Source organism: Ovis aries, chromosome 14 (assembly GCF_016772045.2).
Source record: "Ovis aries strain OAR_USU_Benz2616 breed Rambouillet chromosome 14, ARS-UI_Ramb_v3.0, whole genome shotgun sequence".
NCBI lineage: Eukaryota > Metazoa > Chordata > Mammalia > Artiodactyla > Bovidae > Ovis > Ovis aries.
Genome location: NC_056067.1, coordinates 26,016,158 through 26,033,825, shown reverse-complemented (window position 1 = coordinate 26,033,825; position 17,668 = coordinate 26,016,158). Strand labels below are relative to the sequence as shown.

The following is a 17,668-nucleotide window of genomic DNA, read 5'->3' as shown; positions in this document are numbered from 1 at the left end:
CAGAGTGAGACATAGAGAAGTAATTGACAGGTACTCTGAAAACAAAAACCCAGGTTGCAGGTCTTCAGTTTTTCAAATAAAATGGAAATCCTGATTTTTTTTTAAGGAGGTCTATTGATGCTTAAAAGCTGGCAACTAATTCTTTTTTTATAATGACTTATAAGCAAGATGCAAACTAGATCACCAGTGTGCAGCCTCTACTGTAAAGTCACATACTCCGTCAGCAAACATCCCAAGATTTTCCTGTCACCTTATACTTCATGCCAGGAGCCATTCAAGACAGGACAGCTCTGGACAGACAGGCAGTGGAGCAGGGGTCAGGCCCAGAGCCCGTCCACAGTGTTTTGATTATGGTTAGGAGGGGAAAATGGGCTCACCTTGGTCCTTCCCCCTTGCAACTCCTCACTCTCTGAGAGAGAGACACAGTGCATAATGGGCTCAGCTTCTTGGCTCGGCGTGTTCCTGTTGCTAATGGATATCCCAAGGTGATGAAAGGTCAAGTGAATGGACTGACTCACTGGATGTCTTTGGGAAGGTATCTTAAATGGGGAAATAGGCAACAGATTAGTCAGCGGCTATGTAAAGGAGCTGACTGCTTATCATAGAAGAAACTGCTTCAAGTCGCCCTGTCTGGAGCCAAAGTGGTTGCAAGTTGGCCATCAAGACCTCAGCTGGAAAAGGAACTTGACCACGCGGCAGACCTTGTTATTTTTAAACACATGCATTTCCAGCTCACCCTGGACTAAGTCCTATTCCTCACCGAAAAGTCATGCAGGGTGTGAACCTGATTTTTTCTGACAGTTCAATCTGTTTGCCATCAACCTTTTCCTTGCTTCCTACTAGAGTCTAAGATGTTAATGTTTACTTCCGCTCGATAGAGGAGGTGGTTTGCCTGCCCAGAAAGAGAAGTCATGCCTTTGTTTCACTATAATTTAAGGCAGAATAGTTCTCAAATCTGGATTTTTAAAATATTGATTCCCTGGTCTTACCTCCAGGCATTTTAGCTCAGTATGTCTGAGGTAAGGCTTGGAATTTTTTTTTTCATAATAATAATAATAAACTTTCTAGGTGATACAGAGATACAGCTGACCCATGGGCCAGCCATTGGGTGCTATTAGACCAAACTGCCTCATGCTTACCTCTAAACAACCAAAGTCCAGCTCATTCAACCAACTTGAGAATTTTGTTTTTGAGAATTTTTTCCTTACTCCTAGGCTGTGGAAATTTTTTAAATTAATTTTTATTGGAGTATGTTGATTGGAAAAATTTTAATAGAAATTAATGGTTTATTTCTATCTAATAACTGAAAAACAACTTTTTCTTTTTTAAAAAAGTCTTATAGACATGTTGGGAATAGTGCTGCAAATCACATAATTGACGGGGGATTTGTATCCAGAATATATAAAGGAATCTTACAACTCAATAAAAAAACAATAACTGGAAAAGGGTTCTGAATAGACACTTCTCCAGAGAATACATACTAATAGCTAATAACCACATGAAAAGATGGTAACATGAGTCATCAGGGAAATGCAACTCAAAACCACAATGAGAATCACTTCACACACACTAGGATGGTTATAATCAGACAATAGCAAGGGTTTTCATGGATATAGAGAAACTAGAACCCTTATGGACTTCCCAGGCAGCACAGTGGTAAAGCATTCACTGCCAATGCAGGAGACGCAAGAGATGCTAGTACGATCCCTGGTTTGGGAAGATCCCCTGGAGTAGGAAATAGCAGCCCACTCCATTATTCTTGCCTGGAAAAATCCCATGGACAGAGGTCCCTGGCTGACTAGTTTACAGAGTTGCCAAGAGTTGGACACGACAGAGCACGTGCAGTTATAGTTACAGAACATTTATACATCTGCTGTAGGCTTCCCTGGTGGTTCAGTGGGTAAAGTGTCTGCCTACAATGCGGGAGACCTGGGTTCGATCCCTGGGTCGGGAAGATCCCCTGGAGAAGGAAATGGCAACCCACTCCAGTACTCTTGCCTGGAAAATCCCATGGACTGAGAAGCCTGGTAGGCTACAGTCCATGGGGTCGCAAAGAGTCGGACACAACTGAGCGACTTTCCTTTCCTGGTCAGAATGTAAAATGGGACAATTGCTTTGGAAAACAGTCTGGCAATTCCTCAAAAGGTTAGACGTTACCATTTGACCCAGAAATTCTACTTCTATGTGGATACAAAATAAATGTGCATACAAAAACATGTGCCTGAATGTTCACTGTGGCATTATTCATAAGAGCCAAAAAATGGAAACCATAAAAGTCCAATCAACTGATGAATGAATAAGCAAAATTTTATATAGCCATACACATACATACATATAATAATACTCAGCAATAAAAGGAATAAAGTACTAAGATATGCTTCAATCTGAATGAATCTTGAAAACAGTTCATGCAGGGCACAAAGTAGATTAGTGGTTGCCAGGGGCTTGGGAGAGGGAGGAATGGAGAATGACCGCTAATGGTTGCAGGGTTTTGGGGTGAATGATAACAATGTTCTGATATTAGGTAGTGGTAATGAGCAAAACTCTGAATACACTAAAAACCACTGTACTGGGCACCGAAAGTATGAATTCTGTGGTAAAATTCATAAATCACAACAAAATCATTTATGTTTTAAAAAATCTGAAACAGCTCAGATATCCTTCAAAGGTGATTAGTTACACAAACTGTGCACAGACCATGAAATATTGTTACTCAGTAACAAAACATACACTCCTTGCATGAGTCTTCCAGCAATTATGCTGGATAAAAATGGCCAATCCTAAAAATTTACAGACTTTATGATCCTATTTATAGAACATTTTTTGAAATGAGAACCTTTTAGAAGTGGAGTTAACTGCCATGGATGAGTGATTGAGAGGAGTTACAGGAGGGGATGGCCTTGCTGGAGGGAAGTGAGTGTGGTTATGTTAACACAGGGGCAACAGGAGGGATCCCTGTGATGAATGAAATATTCAGAATCCTGAATGTGGTGTATGTAGATTTGTGAACTCCACACATGATGAAGTTGTATTGAACTAAATATACACCAAAAATGACTATAAATGTGACTGAGGAAATGGAATATGATCAGTGGATCAAGTCAGTGTCAGTATCCTGGTTGTGACATGGTGCTGTAATTGTGCAAAATGTCACCACTGAGGGAAACCAGGTAAACAGTACACAGAATCTCACCAGCAAGGACCTTTGGTGCATGGAGTAGAGGTAATATAGATGAGGCCGTTGGAATGCCAAAGGTTATGTGACAACTTTCAAGTGGCGCACAGCCAGAAACAGAAGCCAGGGCTCTGGACACTGATTCATTCATTCAACAAATATTTATTTATTTGAGTGACACCAATGCCTCAGATTCTCAGTTGTAGAATCCAGGCTCTGGGGTTATAACCATTAATATGAACAACCCTCAGGCCAGCTACGCCTCAAGGAGGTACAGATGACCCCTCTCTATCCTGAGTTAAAAAGTCCAGAGTCCCTGTCTGTGGGTGTGAAGACAAGAAGGGAAACAAAGAAGGGCAATGAAGCCAAACAGCCAGGGCCCACGGGGTACTGGGACTGGCAAAGATACCAAACAGCCCAAAGCTCTTCCTAAAAGGAAGCAGAAGTGTGTGGTTTGGCCAAGGGACCCAGAACCAAAAGTAACCGGATAAATACGGGTGGGCAGGGTGCCAGGACTAGTTTGGGGCAGTGCTTTCAGGATGAGGATTAGAGAGCTGGCAAACTCATTGGGAAAGTCCCTGATGCTGGGAAAGACCGAGGGGAAAGCTTTGGGATGAGGATTAGGGAGCTGGTAGACACATTGGAAAAGTTCCTGATGCTGGGAAAGATCGAGGGCAGAAGGAAAAGAGGGCGTCAGAGGATGAGATGGCTGGACGGCCTCACCGATGCAATGAACATGCACTTGGGCAAACTCCGGGAGTTAGTGAGGGACAGGGAGGCCTGGCATGCTGAAGTTCACGGGGGTGGGAAAGAGTCGGACACGGCTGGGCGACTGAACAACAGTCTAACACTGACGCCCGCAGAAAACTACAACTCCCAGCGTGCCCCACGGTCTGCCCCGGCCCCGGCGGTCATGTGATCGCTGCTCACGTGTCTCCACTGCCGGCCGGGGCTAGAAAGACCGCAGGTAGGTGGAAGGAGGTACAGACTGGTGGAGGGTGGAATCTGAGTCCCCAAGGGCCCCACCGCGGCAGAACCGTACTCATTCGCTGCAGGGCTCTGCACCCTGACATCCTCTGTCCCACGCCAGCTCGGGGTCGGCCGGCCCTTGCCGCGCCTTATCCCGGCCTGTCCCTACCTGGTTACCTGTCGTGCCCCGGAACCCCCTCCCCAGTTTACCACACAGCAGCCCACTCTCTGTCCTGTGGTGGGCCGTGGCCCCCTTTCCAATGCAGCCCACCCGTCGTATTTCTGGGATTCGGCCCCAGGCTGGCCTGGGTACTTACTCTCGTTGGGCTCTCAGGGGCCTACTGCGATGGTTACAGCTCTGGCCTGAGTGCGTGGGCATTAAGCTGCTAGTTCTGACTCTGCCAACGAGCCTCTGGGACACTAGCCTCTCTCCCTCCGTGGGTCTGTTTCCCTGACTGTGCTGGTGCTTCACTCTGAGTTGAGAGTCAGAGAGTCTCACTTCCCTTCACTCTGTTCACCAGCACTGGTGAAGTTTGAGAAAGAAAAAATTGAAGGCAAACAGGGAAGTGAGGAGAATCAGATTTCAGAGTTTGGGGGAGAAGACACCATAAGGAATAGCTCTCTGTCCACCAAAGCCAGAAGGGCGGAAAGAGCAGGTAAGCTGGGGAACATAGAGCAGAGTAATTTGAGGGAGGGGAGGCTAAGAGATTCCGGACCACTGCAGAGACCTCTTGTGTCTGAGAGGTGAGCAGGATGGAGGACGGGGTCTCACAGCGTGGGGAGCACCTGCTTTACATGGTTCTCTCCGGAGCTACACTGGAAGCCTCAGATCAAAAGTGCCTCCAGTACTCATTCACTACTTTGATTTTTTGCTGAGTTGCTGGCTGGGTGGCAAGTTGCATAAGAGGAAGCCCTATGGCATCTGACTGATCTTTCTGGATTTGGAGCCAGCAGGGAGACATTTTCCCCAGAGCTGTGTCCCTTGGTTGCATGCTTGGTGACATGTCGGAGAGCACCCAAACACCCCCTTTTCCCTCTGATAAGTTTACAGCTCCCAACTTTGTTCAGCCATCACAGGAGGAGCCATGGCAAGAATCAGACCACCCAAGAGGCCTCAGTAGACATTTTAAACCCCCCAGTGTGCTGGGGGCATGAGACGGAATGCGTCTGTGATGGGCAGTGGTGAGGTCAGTCATGTGGGAGAAGAGAATTTAAATCTTCACTGAAATTTTGAAGGGCTTTGAAAGCTCCACAGCATTTAGACTCTTGGCTGGAGGGAGGTATGCCGGGCTATAAGAAACTGAAATACCCACAGTTCTAGGTGAGGATTGTTCTTCAGACCCTGCGGTATAGAAACCAGTTGGGAAGCCAGACAGATTTGGATCTAAATCTTGCTCTGCAGCTTGCTACTCTGTGATCCTGAATGAGTGATTTGATCTCTCTGAGCCTTGTGACCACTGTAATCTAAGGAATGAGTGAGATAAGATACGTGCATGACACTCCTGCTTGATGCACGGCCTCTAGTGCTGACATGTCGGTACCCCTCTCTTATGAGTTTGTGTCTTACCTGATCAGTGCGTGAGCCTGAAGCAGGAGTCACGTCTGACATCTTTCTGTGTCTGCCATTACCCTGGGGCACCCAGTGCAGTGATCCACACACTGGCATACCTGGGTTTGGATCTCAGCCATCTGATCTTGGGGAAAGTTGTTATCTTGGGATAACAGTATACCTGCCTTTCCCATCTAGGTTTAGGAGAGCCAGAACCCACAGGCCTCCTAGGATAACAGCGCCACACAGGCTGGAGCCACCCTTCCAGCTGAACGTGTGTTCCCTCAGTTCCCCAGCGGATGAGGCCGTGAGACAGAACGCACAGACCCTGCGGGAACAGGATTCCCCGGGCCATGGCCCAGGTCAGCATCAACAGAGACCTTGGCGAATGGGGCTTAAGCACGGACTCTGGGGAGCGTGCCCGTCTGCTGCAGAGTCCCTCTGTGGACATAGCCCCCAAGAGTGAGGGGGAGGCCCCTCCTGGGGGTGCGGGCGGAGGCACCACTTCAACACTTGGAGCCATCTTCATCGTTGTCAATGCCTGCCTGGGCGCGGGGCTACTCAACTTCCCGGCAGCCTTCAGCACTGCCGGGGGCGTGGCAGCCGGCATCACGTTGCAGATGGTGAGTGAGGGGGGCCTGGCAGGCAGAAATGCAGAGTGGTGGGTCTGGGCTCCTGGCCTCAAAAGGGAGGCTCTGGATCAGCAGTGGTCAGTGACACATGCTAATCACTCTCCCCTCTGCCACACATGGCTGACATTATTAAACTACTGTAGCATTCTTTCCTTTGAGGCCAGATGAGGTTTCAAAAGCCTTCCTAGCAATTAGGGAATTTCAGACATTAATTGCATATTTAATAGTTATGTGGTTATGTTTAAAAAGCGGGCCCACACCTTTTAGAACTGCATGTTGAAATGTTTACTGATGATATGATAGTTTGTATTTTCTTCAACGTAATCCAGAGTGGGAGAGAGAAGAGATGAAACAAGACTGGTCCTGAATTGATGATTTTTTTTGTTTTTAATATTTTGGCCACACCACACAGCATGTGGGATATTAGTTGCCCACCAGGGATTGAACCTGTCCTCCCTGCATTGGCATCATGGAGTCCTAACCACTGCCCCACCAGGGAAGTCCCTGAATTGATGATTTTTGAATTTGAGATTTGAGCGATGTTTGAAATTTTCCTCAAAACTTTTTGTCTTTAAGGAAAATGTCGATTCCGGTAATCTATTAAAATTGCCCTGCAGGATAAGGCTCGTTTGACAAATGGGCTTTGGGCACCGGGCCAGTAAACGCTGAGCAAAACCAGGTTACTCTTTGCTGCCAGGCCTTTCCCACACACTCTTGCTCCACCCTGCCTGCAGGCCATGCTGGTTTTCATCATCAGTGGCCTCGTCATCCTGGCCTACTGCTCCCAGGCCAGCAATGAGAGGACCTACCAGGAGGTGGTGTGGGCTGTGTGTGGCAAGCTGACAGGCGTACTGTGTGAGGTCGCCATTGCCACCTACACCTTTGGGACCTGCATCGCCTTCCTCATCATCATCGGGGACCAGCAGGACAAAAGTGAGGTCCTCTTCAGTATCTACCTCATCCCTCCCCCTTGGCCCTGGGGATCTTGCGGTGGGACGGGAAGAGCATGGAATACCCACCCAAGGTCCAGCCCTGGCATTCATCTGGGAATCCTCCCTGCTGGCTGCTGGGCCCATGAGACAGTTGGAGATCCCAGCAGAGGTGGAGGACCATACCCTGCAGTAGCCTGGCATCACCTTCCCTCCTTCCTCCCTCTGCAGTTATAGCTGTGATGGCAAAGGAGCCTGAGGGGCCTGGCGGCAGCCCCTGGTACACAGACCGCAAGTTCACCATCAGCCTCACTGCCTTCCTCTTCATCCTGCCCCTTTCCATCCCCAGGGAGATCGGCTTCCAGAAATATGCCAGGTTTGGAAACCCCACCCCAGCCTGTGCTGGACAGCAGTTCTGGTCACAGGCAGTCAGAGACCCAAGGGCAGCAGGGGAACCCCTCTCCTCCACGCCACTTTGCCTCCAGGGGCAGAAAGAAGGGACGAGGCAGGGGCAGACCAGGGCTTGCAGAGGTTCTAGCAGAAGACCTTCCTTTTGCGTCATCCTTTTGTGTCAGCAGCTAGGGAGACAGTGGCTCTTTGCATCAGTGGGAGCATCGGTTCCAAATGTCCTTGTCCAAGAAGGAACGGATAGTAATCCTGAATGTGAAGGCCTCTCCTGGCCTGGGCCTTGTCTTTCTCACAAAGCATGGGATTTTTTGATCATTTGGGATTGTTAGCTTCACAGCATTTTCCATGCAGCTCAGTGTGAAGGGAAGGTACTAGTTTCTTGGCTCAGAGTCTGAAAAACAGGGATTCTAACCTGTTTCCTGTGATCCTTAATTGAAGGGGTCACACTCAGTGTCCCCAAGGTTCCCTTTAATGTTGACTTTCTGGTATTAGTTCCTTGGAGCCTTCTACCTCCAGCCTTTCCTGCTTCTCAAAGGCCCTGCTTGCAGCTCTGGCCATACCTGGGCTGCTCTGATTGAAGTAACAGATGTGCTTTGAAGCCCAGCGCCCCCTGCTGCAGTCTCTGAGCTATGGAGCTGAACCACCTCATTTCCCAGTGGCCACACATGTCAGTCTTGTCCCCTTTTGGTTTCCTAACTGTGGCTTGTTTCTCTGAAATTTATCTCTCATGCATTTCTTAAGTCTTTGTTTGGAATGATCTCCCAGTTGGTTCCTTAGACACTTTTGGTCACTAAGGTGAAGGGTGGATGTCCCTGGGGATAGCATCGAAGAAGAGGCAGCTGGGACTAGGGAGGAGGAGGCTTAATTCATCCTTCCTGGCAGCTTCCTGAGCGTCGTGGGCACCTGGTACGTCACTGCCATCATTATCATCAAATACATCTGGCCTGATAAAGAGATGACCCCAGCAGACATCCTGAACAGGTTAGTGAGGGCCCCCAGGAGGCATACAGGGTAGAAGCTGCACTTGGGCCCCAGGAGGTATTGGGTCAGGCCTCAAAAAGCCACACAGGAGACTTCCCTGTGGCTGAGACTCCATGCCCCCAGTGCAGGGGCCCCTGGTCAGGGAACTAAATACCACGTGCAATGACTAAGACCTGGCACAGCCAAATAAATACATTAAAAAAAAAAAAAAATCCCAAGGCTCATCAGGAGTTTGACTCATTGGTCATTGTAGGAAGGAGACAAGAGGTCCTGATCTCTTTTTACTGGAGAGAAGGGTAAGAACCCGAGATGAGGGCCAGTTTGCCATTGATGTCCAACAGATGAACCAGTGTGAGACTAGGCCTTAGGCTATAGGTCCTGCCAAGGTGGAACTGCACATTTTTTCACCATGTGCTTATCTTCAACATGTGCTTACCTATATCTTCTTTGTGAAAATAAATCAATTTTCTCATTTTTTTAAAAAAAAAAGTGTTTTTCTAAAGCTTTAAAACTTTTTAAAATTAATTTATATTAATTTTAGCCCGGGATTTCCTGGGCTTAACCCTGCATTCCCAGCATGTCAGATACTTCTGTTGGCATTGGCTTGAACTTGAGGTGCCTTGGGCCTCCTCCTGCCCAAATGAAAGGGTCTTCGTTGCTTCTAGAGCTTTTCTCTAGTTGTGGCAAGTAGGGACTACTCACTAGTTGCGGCACACGGGCTGCTTTTACAGTGGCGTCTCTTGTTCTCTCATGGAGCACGGGCTCGGGCTTCAGTAGTTGCAGCACATGGGCTCAGCAGTTGTGGCTCCTAGGCTTAGTTGCTCCTTGAAATATGGGCTCTTCCTGGAACAGGGATCAAACCCATGTCTCCTGCATTGGCAGGCAAGGTGTATTTTTTACCACTGAGAGGAAGTTTAGTTTCCTTTTTATTGAAAGGAACAAACCAGAGAAGCAGAAGGCCAAGTGCAAGAACCAAAACTTCTGGATTTGAGTCCCAGGAGGGCCTTCCAGAGCCTCAGTTTACTGGCCTGTGAAGTGTGTCCTCTCCTGACTCCACACTTGTGTGGGCGGGATGTGTGTAGCTGGCTGCTGGAGGCTGTGGGGGGCTGACTGAAGAGTAAAGGCATGGGGCAGTTGGGGACTCTGAGGGCTTCACGGGCAGCAGCATGTTGTGTGTCTGTCCGCAGGCCAGCCTCCTGGATAGCCGTGTTCAATGCCATGCCTACCATCTGCTTTGGATTTCAGGTGCCAGTTGCAAGGTCCCTTTTGTTCCCTTAGCTCGCTCCCCATCCTGGGAGGAAGTCCACATTATCGGTGGGACAGGGGCAGGGTGGTGGTGGGGGTGGTCCTGGAAGGGGGAGCTGAGTGGGAGTCCCAGGACTTTGCCCTTTGTCCTTGGGATGAGGTCACTTGCCCACACTGACCCTGCCCTTCACCCTGACAGTGTCACGTGAGCAGCGTACCCGTCTTCAACAGCATGCGGCGGCCCGAGGTGAAGACCTGGGGCGGCGTGGTGACGGCCGCCATGGTCGTCGCCCTCGCTGTCTACATGGGCACGGGTGAGCGCTCCCCTCTGAGGGCCAGGCTTAGAGGGCTCCCACTCTCCGTCTTCGTCCCAAGTCCTCTAGCCCAGGATTTCCTGGGCTTAACCCTGCATTCCCAGCACGTCAGATACTTCTGTTGGCATTGGCTTGAACTTGGGGTGCCTTGGGCCTCCTCCTGCCCAAATGAAAGGTGTGTGCCTGCATTCATTCAGCAGCTCTCAGTGGGTACCTAGTCAGTCAGTCCCAGGAGCTTTCTCAGCATGGAGGGGATGCCATAGACACAGAGAGGTCTGGTCCTGCTTGCATGAAATTGACAGTCTATTCGGAGAGACAGTCTTATAGCAGTAAACCGGCAATCAGTAAGGAAATCCCAGATGCGTGCCACAGTAACATCGGACCAGGGAAGATGTGGGTGGGGCTGGCTTTAGGGGGTCGATCACAGACAGCTCCCCTCAGAGAAGGTGGCATCTGGGGAAGCCCAAACCATGAAAAGGAGCTAGAATCTGAAGAGCCCCGGGGGAAAAGAATTCTAGACAGAGGAACGAGAAAATGCCAAGTCCCTGAGGCCGGGACAGAAGGTCTGTGGAGCAAGCTGTGGGGGTGGGGGGTGGGCACAGCCAGATCCTTGAGCACCGGTGGGAGCCAGAGGTGAAGCGTTTTCAGCAGGGGTGTGGCTCGGAGAAGGGTTGGCGCTGCGTGTTGTGTGGAGAACGGTATGGATGAGGGTGCAGGACTGGGAGACCAAGAAGAATGGCCCAGTGGTTGCTCCCACAGATGGGTCTCAGGACCAGCTCTGTACTAGTCTCTGCAGACACAGCCAGGAATACAGAGCCGAGAACAAGGGAGGCAAATAGGCAGAGCCCCTGTTCTCCTGGAGGTCATGTTTTTACTAGTTGAGGGAGACAGATGATAAACAAGTGGAAAAAAAAAAGCCTCTGAGGAACACTGAAGAAAGGAGAACAATGTGATGCCAGAGAGTGCCTGGCATCAGGGTCGCTGGATGAGGAGGGACCTCTGAGCCGAGACCTGAATGATGAGGAGATGGGCAGACAGAAGTTAATGCAGAAGCTCTGAGACAGGAACTGCTGGGGGAGTTCAAGATCAAAGAGGTAACAGTACAGGGATGGGAATGTGAGAAGTCAGGGAAGGGGGCTTCTGAGTCCAGCCCTGACACCCTTCTACGCCTCAGTCTTAGCCTCCAGGGCTGCTCTCTCACCTCCCCATCTGCTGCTGGGCTGAGCAAGGGACGGTCCATCTCCCTAAGCCTCCCAGGGTCGCTCTGACCCAGCCCTCTCGTCCCCGCCCTCAGGTATCTGCGGCTTCCTGACCTTTGGAGCCGCCGTGGACCCTGACGTGCTCCTGTCCTACCCGTCAGAAGACGTGGCTGTGGCTGTGGCCCGTGCCTTCATCATCCTGAGTGTGCTCACCTCCTACCCCATCCTGCACTTCTGCGGACGGTGAGCCCCCCGCCCCACCCCTTGAAGGTGGTGCTTCTCACCAGGGCCCTTGGATGCCCTTTGAACCTGGCCTTGGGCCTTGTGTAACATCCATTCTATAGAGGGAGACACTGAAGGCACAGGAAACAGTGCCTAGGATGGCCCTGCAAGCACCCCCAGCCAGGTCTTGGGGGGCCACCTTTGTCCCAGAGTCATCAGAACAATCTGTGAGTGTTCTGAAAACCTCTAATCAGGTCCCTTCCTGAACACCCTGTCTTCTGGATACCCCAGACCCTCCCTTTCCAGGAGTCTAGTGGAATCAGTCCCCATGGGGCGTGCAAACTCTGGACCAGGCAAGGCACTCAGTCTTTCACATTCACCATCCCATCCCGTCCCCATGGCAACCCTGAGAAGAATGCCACTAGACCCATTTTGCAGTAGAGGAGACTGAGGCCCAGAGATTGGCTCACCTACAGTCCATCCAGTTGGGGGTCTGGCTCCATGGCTGGAGTGGGGAGCGGCGCTATCAGCAGGTACGCCTCTGAGCCCCTCTCTGTGTGGGCAGGGCGGTGATCGAAGGCCTATGGCTGCGCTACCAGGGCATGCCGGTGGAGGAGGATGTGGGCCGGGAGCGGCGGCGGCGAGTGCTGCAGACGCTGGTCTGGTTCCTGCTCACCTTGCTGCTGGCTCTCTTCATCCCTGACATCGGCAAGGTCATCTCAGTCATTGGAGGCCTGGCTGCCTGCTTCATCTTTGTCTTCCCAGGTGTGGAACCCCAGTGACCCCCCAGCACTCACTCCCAGACCCTCCTGGCCTCAGCTCCTCTCTTGCTCACCTGTGGGGGAGGATAATCACCAGCATTTATCAATCACCTGTGGGCTTTTTGGGAACCCCTGTTTAAGCATCACCTCCTGCAGAGAAGGTGTAATTGTCATCTCCATTTTACCCATGAGGAGGTGTGAGGTTCAGAGAGAATAACAAACTTCCCTAGAGGTTAACAAACTCAACTAAAGAAGAACAGAATCTTTTCAAACCGAAGTCTGACCAGATCCACAGTCTATATAGTCTTAACTCTTATTTCAAGAACTTGTTCCTCCATGACTGTCAGGGATCTGGCTGGGTCAGCCCACGACAGGGTAATTAGAGTCTGGCAGTGGCACCCTGACATGGAGGTTGGGAGACTTGAGTTTCAGACAGTCTGCCACCAGATCCCTGGGAAACTGTCCTGTCTGCCCAGTCACGAGTTCTGCCTATACCCAGCTTATTTCTACCCAAGAGGCCAGCTGGAAAGCCTTTGCCACTTTGCCTGGAGCAAGGGGGCCGCACTTGCTCAGAAGTGCGTTGGGAAAGCCCTGCAGTGAGGGCACCACAGAGTCGCCTCCCATTGCTGCCCCGTTAGCTCAAGGTCTTGTGTGCCACCCAAGGACCTTTCCTGGGAGACCAGTTGCCAGGCTTCCAGCCGGGTCAGATTGGAGGCAGAGATGGAAAATTTGGAGGAGGAAACACAGGCCTTTCTCCGTCCACCTCCTGTGTCTCCTGGCAAAGGTGGAGGCTGGCCTGTGACGGGGGGAGCCCAGCCACGCTCTCAAGGCCACCTCTTCTCTTCCAGGGCTGTGCCTCATTCAGGCCAAACTCTCTGAGATGGAGGAAGTCAAGCCAGCCAGGTAAAGCAGGGCCCAGCCTGTGGGCCTCTTGGGGAGGTGCTGGATGCAGAGGTACCCTTAAACTGGTCAGAATCAGGAGACCTGTGTACTTTGAAAACAGGAGTTTTTAAAATACTATTTTAAAAAATATCTATTTATTTGGCTGTGCTGCATCTTGGTTGCAGCATGTGAGATCTAGTTCCCTGACCAGGGATTGAACCCAGGCCCCCTGCTTTGGGAACATGGAGGCTTAGCCACTGGACCACCAGGAAAGTTCCTTAAAATACTTCCTTTAAAATGAGTGACGTGTTAGTTGTAACAGTTCAAGCCCTTCTGAAGGACTTTAGAGGAAAACGTGGAAGTCCGTCCTTCCCCACCACCCTCTCCCTTCTCCTGAGAGAGCTCATGTCATGAGCGTGGCCTGTGCCCTGTAGACTGTTGCTGTGTGTGCACAGATGTCTGTGTATACAAAGTGATGCGTGTGTATACACAGACACATGGGTTTTTGTGTCTGGTTAGGTTTTTTCAAAAATTGTTTCAAGCCAGGCACACTTTTCTACTCCTTGTTTTTGTTTCCACTTAACCATATATCTTGGAGATCACTCTCTGTCCACACAAAATCTACTGCTTCCTTTTTCGGTGGCTGTAGAATCTGTTGTTTGAATGTGTCCTGAATGTGAACACACTTCTGCACATATGCCTTGGCACACCTGTTCAAGGATCTTAGTGTCCTCGATTCTTAGAAGGAAGTTGCTTTATCACTAGGCATGCCCATTTTCACTTTGGCACGTGGGTTCACATTACCCTCTCAAGAGGCAGTACCAGTCAGAGTCCCAGCAGCAGTGAAAGAAAGTGGCCTGTTCCCCATATCCCTGCCACCATGGTACCTAGAGGCCTTTTCAATATTTCTTAGTCTATTGAAAACAAAACACTACATTTAAAAAAATTTTACCTTTTTAAAGTGTCCCATAGTATTAATTCCATTCATATTTTTGTGTAACGGTCACCACCAGCCATCTCCAGAACTTTTGCATCATCCTAAACTGAAACTCTGTACCCATTAAACAGTCATTCCCTATTCCCCCTCGCCCCAGCCCCTGGCAACCAGCGTTCTATTTTCTGTGTAAATCTGACTCTTCGGGTACTTCCTGTAACTGGAATTGTATTTGTCTTTTTTGTACCTGGCTTTTTTCACTTAGCATAATGTCCTCAAGGTCTGTCTGTTGTAACATGAGTCACAATGTCGTTTGTTTTTAAGGCTGAATAATATTCATTGTATGTACAGGCCACATTTTGCAAAAAACTGCATTGTTTTTAATGTGTACATGTTCCTGAATGGTAGAGAGGTTATGACCAGGTTGCATGCTTTAAAAAAAAAAACAAACAGAAAATTATTGTGGGGACTTCCCTGGCAGTCCAGTGGTTAAGACTCTGTTCTTCCAATGCAGGGGGCATGGGTTTGATCCCTGATCAGGGAACTAAGATCCCATATGCCATGTGGTAAGGCCCCCCCCCAAAAAATCCAGTTATAACCCTGCAGCTGTTTTTGATACATGCCTTTGCAGATGTCTTTTGACTTATTTTTTAATAAAATGGATCACTCCATGTGACTTGCTTTTTCCTGACCATCTTTCCCATCAGGAGACATACATTCTAATTCTGGTCCTGCCCTTGGTGTCCTGTGACCAGTCAGCTAATCGCATTAGGTCTTGGTCTCCTTACCCGTGGTCTAGCAGTCATACACTCAGCCCCATAAAACTTTGTGTGAAAGCTGTTGAGAAGTAGGAAGTGCTCTGCCCACAAGAGAAGTGGTGTAAGTAATTACAGTAATTAACTGATGTATGGCAGCCCACTCCAATATTCTTGCCTGGAGAATCCCATGGACAGAGGAGCATGGTTGGCTATAGTCCATAGGGTCACAAAGAGTCATGACTTCAGACATGACTGGAGTGACTTAGTACATGTATTTACATATATATGAAAGTCAGTAAGGTCATGAGTGGTTGACTGACCAGGCCCTCTCTCACCCTCTGCTCTACAGCTGGTGGGCGATGGTCAGTTACGGAGTCCTCTTGGTCACACTGGGAGCCTTCATCTTTGGCCAGACCACAGCCAACGCCATTTTTGTGGATCTTTTGGCATAAGATCACTGCCTCCCAGAGAATTATTAGCCTTTGTTGTTGGACCCAGGAACCCATCTCATAGAGCTTCAGGACCACCCTGGGCCCGGCATCATTCCCCTCCACTGGTGGGATGACATCCGCAACATCCTTTTCCAGGAACAGTTCTGGGGTGAAATCAGGCCCCACTCCCGTGGACAGTTCAAACTCAGCTCCCTTCCTGCTCCCCCATCCTGGCAGCGCCGTGGATGGTAGGAGGAAGTTTCATGCCACAGGGGAACCTCCTCCCCTCCTTCACCTCTCGACTTTTCCATGCCTGGACGCCGTGGGTAAAGAGTGTCAGCAGGTCTCCAAAGAAAGAACTCAGCCTGACTTGCCTCTGGAGAAACAGTGTGCTCCGAGGGGTGTGCTCCTCCACAGAGAAGCCTGTCCCGAGTAGAGGCTCTGCTCATCACCCCGGGACTCAGCACCTGCTCCCGTGTGTCGGCAGCCCAGCCACCAGCAGCTGCCTCTCGCAAGTCCCAGAGGAAGCCTGAAAGCATATGAGTGCACCAAGGCAGGTAGATGGATGCCTGGCCACTGCCTCCTGGGCCCACAGAGAGCCCGAGAGCCCCCTTGCCCATGGCTGATTGACATTTCCCAAGGCTTTTGGGGTCTCGCCCTGCCTCTTTACCCAGACCTGATGGTCCAGGCATCCCTCTGCTCCTCCATCCCAGACATCACCAAGTCTAATGTTTACAAATGGTGCCAGCCCAGCTCTGAGCCAGGGGCCAGGAGCCACCCCGTGCCACGGTGCTGTGAGTACTCCCTGAACTCACCCCACGGTGGGGAGTCTGCTTTCTCTCTTAGATTCCAGATGGGCCCCTCTTTTCAAAGCAACAAGAGTGGGGACGTCCCTGGTGGTCCAGTAGTTAAGACTCTGTTTGCAATGTCGGGGGCACGGGTGCAGTCCCTGTCAGGGAACTAAGATCCCACGTGCCGCGAGGTGCAACCAGAAAAAAAGTTAAAAATGGGACAAAGGTGCAAGAGTGGGTGGTGGAGCAGGCTGGGAATGCCACGCGGGCTGGGCTCCTGAGGATCAAGGTGACTGTGTCTGGTATCTTCACGTTCAATGGCTGCTTCTCTTCTCCCTGCCCTCCATGTCAACCCCAGCCTGGTACCCAGAGACGAGACAAGAAGGGCAGCTGACATGTCATTGTCTGAACAACATTTGAGTATAGTCATGCTGGCCTAGAAGTTTCCCTTCCAGTCTGGATCTTGTCTGCTCCTCTCCCCCATCACCTCTTCACCCCCACCCCATTTTCCTGTGGAGCTCAGTCTCTCCTGCTCTCCTAAGTATGGGAGTGGGGTGGACCAAACCCTTTCTTGTCCACTTCCTCAGCTCCACGTGTCCACCAAGCCTGGCCTCGGAGGCCTGTTAATCACATTAGGACATAGCTAGGTTGTGCCCCATGCGAGGTAAGGAGGGATATTCTCCACCTTCATATTTTGAACACTTTGGCTACTCAGGCCAACCCCAGGCGCTGAGTCAGGCTTTCTCTGCCTGGAACACTCAGCATTGTCCCTGGCTCTTCCTGCCCAAAACCTCTGAATGGAGAAGTGGGGGTGAGAGGGGCCCACGTTCTCAGGGCAGTGAGATACAAGCAGAGGCTGGCTGGAGCCACATAGACTTCTGCTCAGCCCCAGCCTAGGTGACTTGCCCCTCTTCACATCCCCTCTAGGCTTCCCCAGGGCCAGGCCCACATGGCCGTCTTCTCTCAGCCTGCTACACAGCACCAGGCCCCGCCAGCGTCCATCTGGACAAGGTTGGGAGGGTGGACATCAGCAGGGCTGCACCGCCGCCTCATGTTGCATTTCAGTCACGGGTGGGGGTCCGCAAGGGGGAAAGGAGCTGGAATCTGGCCTAATAACCTCAGGAGCCCCTTCCCCTGCCCTCCCTGCCTGGGCATTTTACTGTTTCTTTTTTACTTGTGCACATTCAGACCAGGAAGAATGGTTAATTAAAAGGGACTTGTGCTGCTGAGCTGCGTGATCTGTGTCTTACGCTGGGGACAGTCCGGGCCACTGGCAGAAGGAAGACAGACTGGGGTGGGCAGTATGGGCTGGGATGTGGCAAGCCCCTTTTGGCTTCACCATCGATGACCCTTGAGTTGAGAGTGGGCCCACTGTGCTCCCTTTACCAGCAGGAAACCTCAAGTGGTTTTGGACATCTCTGCCTTCTTCCACGTCCCATCAGCCTTTCCCTGCTGACTTGGGACTCTGCCTGGGCTCGCACCCATCCT

The 17,668-nt window shown here is 50.5% G+C and overlaps 1 protein-coding gene across 8 annotated transcripts; it reads left to right on the top strand.

Moving 5' to 3' along the window:
- Positions 1 to 4,113: 4,113 nt before the first annotated feature.
- On the top strand, positions 4,114 to 17,409 carry SLC38A7 (solute carrier family 38 member 7). Of its 8 annotated transcripts, none has more exons than XM_042231744.1 (13): positions 4,114 to 4,142; positions 4,666 to 4,800; positions 5,213 to 5,331; positions 5,892 to 6,316; positions 7,060 to 7,258; positions 7,486 to 7,630; positions 8,545 to 8,643; positions 9,831 to 9,888; positions 10,088 to 10,202; positions 11,497 to 11,644; positions 12,223 to 12,388; positions 13,233 to 13,287; positions 15,308 to 17,409. In XM_042231744.1, the coding sequence occupies exons 4-13, from the start codon at positions 6,047 to 6,049 to the stop codon at positions 15,469 to 15,471; spliced, it is 1,419 nt and encodes a 472-aa protein (XP_042087678.1). In that variant the 5' UTR covers positions 4,114 to 4,142; positions 4,666 to 4,800; positions 5,213 to 5,331; positions 5,892 to 6,046; the 3' UTR covers positions 15,472 to 17,409. The 8 variants fall into 8 exon arrangements, with proteins under 8 accessions (XP_042087678.1, XP_060253973.1, XP_060253971.1 ...); XM_060397990.1 differs by having other exon boundaries at positions 12,189 to 12,388; XM_060397988.1 differs by lacking the exon at positions 5,213 to 5,331.
- Positions 17,410 to 17,668: the final 259 nt, after the last annotated feature.

Excerpts from the sequence above, each read along its gene's own strand:
- SLC38A7 (XM_042231742.1), top strand. The coding sequence starts at position 6,047 with ATGGCCCAGGTCAGCATCAACAGAGACCTTGGCGAATGGGGCTTAAGC. Across the intron at positions 6,317-7,059 it reads CCGGCATCACGTTGCAGATG|GCCATGCTGGTTTTCATCAT; the intron begins GTGAGTGAGGGG and ends CCCTGCCTGCAG. Across the intron at positions 7,259-7,485 it reads CGGGGACCAGCAGGACAAAA|TTATAGCTGTGATGGCAAAG; the intron begins GTGAGGTCCTCT and ends CTCCCTCTGCAG.